The sequence below is a fragment of the Colobus angolensis genome, unplaced genomic scaffold (assembly GCF_000951035.1).
Source record: "Colobus angolensis palliatus isolate OR3802 unplaced genomic scaffold, Cang.pa_1.0 Scaffold230, whole genome shotgun sequence".
NCBI lineage: Eukaryota > Metazoa > Chordata > Mammalia > Primates > Cercopithecidae > Colobus > Colobus angolensis.
In genome coordinates, this window is record NW_012115489.1 from 2,541,222 (window position 1) to 2,549,996 (window position 8,775).

General features: G+C 35.6%; 1 protein-coding gene across 1 annotated transcript in view; it reads left to right on the forward strand.

Moving 5' to 3' along the window:
• Window positions 1–8,775, forward strand: part of NIPBL (Nipped-B homolog (Drosophila)) — a 195,033-nt gene that overhangs the window by 161,992 nt on the left and 24,266 nt on the right. Inside the window, exons 33-34 of the mRNA XM_011944374.1 lie at window positions 2,540–2,648; window positions 4,716–4,852. Coding sequence (XP_011799764.1) covers window positions 2,540–2,648; window positions 4,716–4,852 — 246 coding nt within the window. The remainder of the gene's footprint in view (window positions 1–2,539; window positions 2,649–4,715; window positions 4,853–8,775) is intronic.

An 8,775-nucleotide genomic window follows, 5' to 3' on the forward strand; every position in this document is an offset into this window, starting at 1 on the left:
TGTTGCCCAGGCTGGACTCAAACTCCTAGGCTCAAGTGATCCTTCTACCTCAGCCTCTTGAGTAGCTGAGACTACAAGCATGCGCCACCATGCCCAGCCTGAATATATTTTTGATCTCTGGGTAGGAAAGGATGTCTTAAACAAGTCACAAAAACCATTAACCTTAAAAGATTGAAGTGAAAATACAAGTCACAAAATGGGAAAAGATATTTGGCACATATGTAATCAACCATTAATACCAAGAATAAATACATAAGAACTCCTCTCCTACAAAACCAGTATAAGTCAAGCGTCCCAGTAGAAAAATAGGTAAAGTTCATTAATAGGCATTTCATGGAGAAAATAGCATATAGGGCCTATACTGTGTTCAACCCCATTAGTAAAGTAAGAAATACAAATCAAGACCACTTTCTATACCATTTTATTGACAAAAGTGGAGAAGTCAGACAATCACAAGTGATGGAAAAGAGGGATCAGATAGTGTCTCTTAATACAGATGATAATTGAGAAAATATTACAGCCACTTTGAAAAACAACAGTTTCATAAAATTATCTCATAAAAGCATTATCTTGTGAAATTGAACAATGCATAGTATCTAATGACCCAGCGGTTCGCCTTCAAGTATATATACACACAAAAGAATCTTGCATATTTGCATCAGGAAGCATATACAAGAATGCTTAGTTGTACTAAAATTGGGATTAACCTATCTACAAAAGAGTGGATAAATGAATTAAGATAAAGGCAGACAGTGGGGTGTTGTACAGCAGTGAAAATCGGTAAAATACAGCTGTATGCAACAACCTAGATCATAGTGGCATAATGTTGAGTGAAAAAAGCAAATCTCAGAAGACTACATCAAGTATACTACCTTTTTAGAAAGTGGAAAATCAAAGAAAACTATAAATAGCATACAGCTTATACTTTTTTAAAAAACAAGTAGATGATAAATTTTCTGATAGTGATTACCTTACGTATGAAACAGGAAAATGGGATAAGGGAAGGAGCACATTGGGAGATACGAGATATTAAAATTGTTCTTGATTTGGATTCAAATTATGCCATTATTTATTAGTAAATTAAAAGGGCATATACAAGTGGTAATGGTGTGTCATGAATCAAAATTTACGGTTAATTCTTTTGTGTGTACCTGAAGCCTTGGAAATGAAAAAGGAAAACCAAGGATGAGAGAGGGTAGTTTTCTACTCCTACCGTTAAATAAAAGACCAAGCTAGGCCGGGCGTGGTGGCTCATGCCTATAATCCCAGCACTTTGGGAGACTGAGGGAGGTGGATCACTTGAGCCCAAGAGTTTAAGACCAGCTTGGGCAACATAGAGAACCCCATCTCTACAAACTCTACAAAAATAAGCCGGGCATGTTGACTCACGCCTGTGGTCCCAGCTGTATGGGAGGCTGAGCCCAGGAGGTCGAGGCTGCAGTGAGCTTTGATTGTGCCACTGCACTCCAGCCTGAGTGACAATGAGACACTGTCTCAGAAAAGATCAAACTAGAACGTGATATTAATAGGTGCTTTAAGGAAATTAGAGAATGGGGCAGGAAGAATTTGCGGTTCATAGTTGAAACCTAGTACATTGAAGCTGTCTACTTTATTTCTTTAAATTGGAGGAAAAGGGGCAGTGTGTGTGTTATGTTACTCTGGTTGCTGTCAGTTGTTTTAATCATTTATGTATCTTATAGGGAAAGTTTCAGCTTGTGCTGCCCAAGCTTGTGCCCAACTATAAGCCACATGCATTTTTTTAAATGTTAATTTCAATTTTTATTTTATTTAATTTTAATTCCTCAGTCACAGTAGGTACATTGCAAGTGCTTAATAGCTGCATGTGACTCTTGGAAACCATATTGGACAGCAAGGATATAGAACATTTCCATTATTGCAGAGAAAGTTATATTTAACAGCAGTGGAACTCTTCACAGAAATCAAATACACATTTAGATTCCTTCAATATCCTCAGAATTATATTAGCTAGCTTTTCTTAGCAAAACAGATATACCTTATGACTCTTCTGTTGACCTTTGATTATGAAAGATTAGATTGGTTTTACTTTTTAGCTATATTTAGAATGATCTCTATCCTCATCTCATTATTCATAACACTTTTCTAGCATCGTTTGTGATTTTGCAAAGGATAATGCAGAAATCTACCCTTACGTTTTATAATTGCCTTTTAAGGTGCAGTTATTAATTATTTAAAATAATTCAGCTAGTATTGTGTGATACTATGTTTTTGATTGGAATAGGGAGAAAGGGAAGTTCATCTTTTCTACATCTTTCACATCTTACCTTAGATCTTACACAGCAATTTAAGTACTTTGTAGTAAAATTGAAAGTATTGGTAAATTATTGGTTTATATTTTTAAACATATATATTTTTGTTTTATTAATTTGCACTTTGAGTACTAAATTGTTAATGACAAATTGAAAAGTGTATTACTTATGGACACTTTTAATGTGTTTATCTTATTATTGCCTAGTGAATAATTATACCGGGATTTTTTTTTGTATATATATATGTATAGTTGTTGAAGTCCGAAGAGGATTCCTCATATAAACCTGTGAAGAAAGCTTGTACTCAACTTGTTGATAACCTAGTTGAGCACATTCTTAAATATGAGGAATCTCTAGCTGGTAAGACATTTTATATATATATTGATCTTTAGTTGATTTTATAAGATATTTTTAAATATTTTGAGCACATTTCTCATTTTTCCCTCTGGCTCTGCTTGTCTAATGATTACTTCACTTTTAAATGAAATACATTTTTGTTATATAGATATCTGTTTGATGTTGTATCCTAGATTATATTGTTATGCTTGACTAAGATTATCTAGAGCATTGTAATAAAAGCGTGGGCCTCACCTCTTCCACATATCTTTTAATAGCATATTATAATTTTAGATGTCATTGAATAGGAGTAAAAATCCAGGGGCTAATATATATCTAGCTAATAATACTCATCACAAAACTGGTATCTTCTAAGTCATATAAAATTATCTCAAAATGAAATTGTTTTAGCTATTATAAAAAGTGTTTTTTAAAGATTTGTATTACATTCCTAAGGTTTATTATCTATAATTGTTACCTAAAGTTTGCTTAATCTTGAGCTAGAAATTTATTAAAATGTTTAAAATCACAAATTAAGTACTTAATATTTTATATTCTCTCTCATGTTATTTACCAATCACAAATCTGAAATTTTTAATCAATTATAAATAAATGATTACTTAAGAAGTATAAAAATTGGTCCAGGCGCGGTGGCTCACCCCTGTAATCCCAACACTTCGAGAGGCCAAGGCAGGTGGATCATGAGTTCAGGAGATAGAGACCATCCTGGCTAACACAGTGAAACCCCGTCTCTACTGAAAATACAAAAAAATTAGCGTGGTGGGCGCCTGTAGTCCCAGCTACTTGGGAGGCTGAGGCAGAAGAATGGCATGAACCCAGGAGGCAGAGCTTGCAGTGAGCCGAGATCGCGCGGCTACACTCCAGCCTGGGCAACAGAGCGAGAGTCCATCTCAAACAAGTATATAGATAGATAGATGGATAGATAGATAGATAGATACCCATTGCTTGAAGCACACGAAGACTAGCATTACTTCCCATCTAATGCACATTAATGAGGAACAACGTCAGCCTCAGTTCTCCAAAATTGGGAGCCAGTAGCCTCTAACAGCTGTCCATTTATGGCACCTACGGAAATTGTTGATATGCTTTATATTTTTTATGCAGTCTTTTTTTTTTTTCCATGTGTACCTCTTTTTTTCTTTTTATCTCCTTGTTCCGATTTTTTATTTTTCCCCATCCTGGAATTTAGGGGTGATACTGATGTCCCTTAATGTTAAAAAGTTGCAGTTTCCTCTAAAAATTTGTTTCCTAAGAACCAGTGTATTTCCTAATTAGCAACATTTTCTTCCCACCTGAACAGCATTTTGTTTAGAGCTGTCTTACAGCATTGTTCCAATTTCTGTTTGTTGCTCCCATTTTTTAACATTCTTCTACCACAGCATCTCTTTTTTTCCCAGTACCCTTAGTTTCACCTCAGCTAAATTGCTAGCTTTTTTTTCCCACATTCTCTTCCTTTTTTTTTTTTTTTAAAGACAGGGTCTCACTCTGTCACCCAGGCTGAGTTGTAGTGGCATAATCATAGCTCACTGCAACCTAGAACTCCTGGGCTGAAGCAATCGTCCCACCTCGGCCTCCTGAGTAACTGAGACTACAAGTGCACATCACCACACCAGGCTAAATTTTTTATTTTTCTGTAGAGATGGGATTTCCCGTGTTGTCCAAGCTGATCTCAAATTCCTAGACTCAAGCCTTTTTCCTGTGATGGCCTCCCAAAGTGCTGGGATTACAGGTGTGAGCCATCACACCCAGCCCATTGATTTTAGATATAACCAATACCACATGTATTCCCAAAAGCCCATCCCTAAACTTCCCAATTTCCATTAGTATAAAACTTGCCTTCTATAGAGAGCATGGCCTCTTCTTGTTCTTTATCTTGAGAATATGTGATTTCTATACCAAAGAAAAAATGAGATGGAGAAAGTCTAGTATCATAAGAACTACTAATTCATTATATTGAGGACTATACTGGACCTATTTAGGGGATAATATTAAGTAATTTAAATAATATTCTGTATAATTTCCACTACCTTGTCATATTTTAGTGTCTTATTTCTCTGTTTGTTTTTCCAGACTCTGACAATAAAGGTGTGAATTCTGGAAGATTGGTAGCTTGCATAACCACTTTGTTCTTATTCAGCAAAATAAGACCCCAGCTCATGGTTAAACATGCAATGACTATGCAACCATACCTTACCACTAAATGTAGTGTAAGTATAGAGCTATCTTATTCTTGTGTCTTACATAAAACATTAAGTGCTTAAAATTTAGAATTCACATGCGTCAACCACATTCTCACTGACAGATCAGCTGTGTCATTTACTTAGATATATGTTCTATTTGTAGCAAGTGATCTATAAACATCAAGTCTGACATATTATAAATAAAGTTCAGGTTCCATTTTGCTGTAAACTTCTCAAGCCAAACCCTCAGTAAATGCTTACTAAATGTTATATCTATTGTTAAGATCTCAGAATGAATAAAGCAGAGTTCCTGTCTTTGAGAAATTTACTATCTTTTGGGTCCTGAACGTGTCTGTCATTTATAATATAATAAATATAAAAACCGATACCATTGCTCGAAGCACACAAAGACTAACATTACTTCCCATCTAATGCACATTATTGAGGAACAACAGTCAACCTCGGTCATTCTCCAAAATTGAGAGCCAATAGCCTCTAACAGAGGTCCATTTATGGCACCTAAGGAAGTTGTTGATATGCTTTATATTTTTCATACAGTCTTTTTTAATTTATTTATATTTTATAAATTTATTTTTATAATAGAACAATATATTAAATATGGAAAATCTATAATATCATACCAGAGATGTTAGGCTGTTGGTATTAACATACACTATGTTTTTCTAAAATACGGTGTGAGTAGTAAGAAATTGCTTAAGTAAAATTATCTAGCAAATAAAGATTTTAAAGTATATATGACAGCATAGTGAGTTAGGTGGTTTACATGTATAATCTCATTTACTTTATGAAGTAGGTACTATTATCTCTATTTTACAGATAAGGAAACTGAAGCTTAAAGAGTATAAGTAACTGCTAAAAATACAAAATTTTAAAATACTCTTAAAACTTAACAAATATAAAAGGCTTCTCACATACTATGATCCTAATGTTCCTAAGGAGCTAATTTTAACTTTTCTCTACTACATTTGTTTTGCTGCTATGGTCAGTTTTTTTGATGATCTAAACTGCAAGCTCTAGGTGAAAACCTCAGGACTTCCTGAGAAAACTTTAAGAACTGAGGAGAGTAGTAAAGGATAATAAATACCTAAAAACAACATGCATTTCCTTCTGAGACGCTAATTCTATCTTTAGGGTTTCTGTTAGATCCAGAAATATATTGGTTATTATTGTGGCTAATAGTAGTAGCTAATAATTTTTTAGCAAAGTACCAAACACTATGAAAATTTTACATATATTTTATCTCATTTACTTTGTGAAGTAAGTACTATTATGATCTCAGTTTTACAGATAAGGAAACTAAAACTTAAAGAATATAAATAACTGGCCCAATGTCACACAGCTAACCAGTCCCAAAGCTAAATTCAGCCCCATGTCTACCAGTATCTGGACTATAATGAAACCTGTTATTTATTATTTATATTATAAATCGTCCTTGCATGATTTTGAACCAGTAATTTTTTAAAACAAAATCACTTTTAAAATGTCTTGTACATCTTTTATGTATGTATGTACACAAATATTAAGTTTTATATAAATAAGAGTATCTCATACATGATAAACTTTTTGTTTAACGTTTTCTGTTGTTTGTTTTTGTTTTTGTGTCCTATCTCCATCTTTATTCATCTTCCCTTCAGAATAAATGTCTTATAGTATCCTTAACATACTTTTATAGTTGTGGACACACAGGTATATATAAATGGTTGACCAGGTTTTGTAAAAATTGAATCATATTATATAGATATTTATTAGGTATATTTGGTAATCTCATATTACCTGGTATATATCTAATTCCTTGTTTTAGATGGCTGTATATTATCCATTTTATGGATGTCCTATGATTTATGTAATCATTTCCCTATTTGGCAGGTGTTTACGTATATCCTTTTGATCACCACTACAAACAATGTTTAAATAAACATTCCAATTTAAATACCTTAAAATACTGACACCTTTATTTTGTTGGAACAGTTGCTGAGGAGTGGACTTGCTAGGTTGAAACAATGGTTATTTTGGTTTTCATTTTTAATTGATCTTGCCATTTTGCGGTGGATGGGTTTTATACAACCTTTTGGAAAGTTGTATGTGACAATCATTGTTATTATTTTAGTACTCTTTGCCAGTCTAACAGGTGGAAAGGAATAATTCATTATTGCTTCAGTTTCCTTCCCTGACTGCAAAGAAGGTTGAGCATCTTTTCATGGTACTGACCAGTTGGGCTTGCTTTTCTATTAATTCACTATTTATATCATTTTCATATCATTCGTCCATTTTACCTTTGAATTGTAGGCCTTTTTTTAGAAGAACTCTTTAAATAATTTAAATCTTTTAGATATTAAGCCATCTTATAGTATATTTATTACAAATACTTTTCCCTGTTCTATTCTGTTGCTCTTTTACTTAATGGTTTCCGTCTTTCTTTAAATTTTTCTTCTGGAATTTAAGGTATTTCTTTTACTTGATTTTCCAGGCCAGTATATTAAGGGAAAGTTCAGAAAATGCTACTTTTTTTGAGATTGAGGCTCATACTGTCACCCGGGCTGGAGTGCAATACGCAATCTTGGCTCACTGCAACCTCCGCCTCCTGGCTTCAAGTGATTCTCCTTCCTCAGTCTCCCAAGTAGCTGGGATTACAGGTGCACACCACCACACACCTGGCTAATTTTTTGTATTTTCAGTAGAGACAGGGTTTCACTATGTTGGCCCGACTGGTCTTGAACTGCAGACCTTGTTGATCTGCCCCGCCTTGGCCTCCCAAAGTGCAGGGATTACAGTCATGAGCCACCGCGCCCGGCCTACTGTTTTTTTTTTTTGTTTTTTTTAACGACACAGTCTTGCTCTGTTGCCCAGGCTGGAGTACAATCCTGCAATTTTGGCTCACTGCAACCTTCACCTCCCAGGTTCAAGCAATTCTCATGCCTCAGCCACCCGAGTAGCTGGGATTTTACAAGTGTGCACCACCACACCCAGCTAATTTTTGTATTTTCAGTAGAGACAGGGTTTTGCCATGCTGGCCAGGCTGGTCTTGAACTCCTGGCCTCAAGTAATCTGTGCACCTTGGCCTCCCAAAGAGCTGGGATTATAGGCATGAGCCACTGTGCCCAGCCACTACATTTTTTTTTTTTTTTTCAGGTAAAATGCTGGCACTGGTTCTCAAATGAATTTATCTTATCCAACAAAAATTCTTCTATCCCTAGACCCACTTTAACTCGTTACAGGAAACAACAGGATTTCTATGTTACTTAAAAAGAATTTATGTTTTCTTTTTAATCCTGTGGGGATCCTAAAAGGAAGGATGAATATGATGTGGGAATTTCTTTTTTTTTTTTTTTTTTAATTAATACTCCTACAAGCCAAGCAGTGGGAATGTTTTTAACTAGTATGTTAATAAGCTCAAAAAGTCCAAAATGGGCTGGGCACGGTGGCTCACGCCTGTAATCCCAGCACTTTGGGAGGCTGAGGCAGGCGGATCACAAGGTCAGGAGTTCAAGACCAGCCTGGCCAGCATGGTGAAACCCTGTCTCTACTAAAAATACAAAAATAGTCAAGCATGGTGGTGCACACCTGTAGTCCCAACTACTCGGAAGACTAAAGCAGGAGAATCGCTTGAACCTGGGGGGCGGAGGTTGCAGTGAACCGAGATTGCGCCACTGCCTCCCCCTGGACAACAGGACAAGGCTCTGTCTCAACAAAAAGTCCAAAATGAATGCCGGTAATCCATTACTAACAATGAGGATTAGTAGCTTAAAAACTAGATTAAGGCTGGACATGATGGCTCACACCTGTAATCCCAGCACTTTGGGAGGCTGAGGTAGGCAGATCACAAAACTTAACTGGGCGTGGTGGCGGACTAGTTGTCGGTCCATATTCCTGACATGCTGATGCTTCTCCCTCCATACCTCCAGCTACTCGGGAGGCTGAGGCAGGAGAAT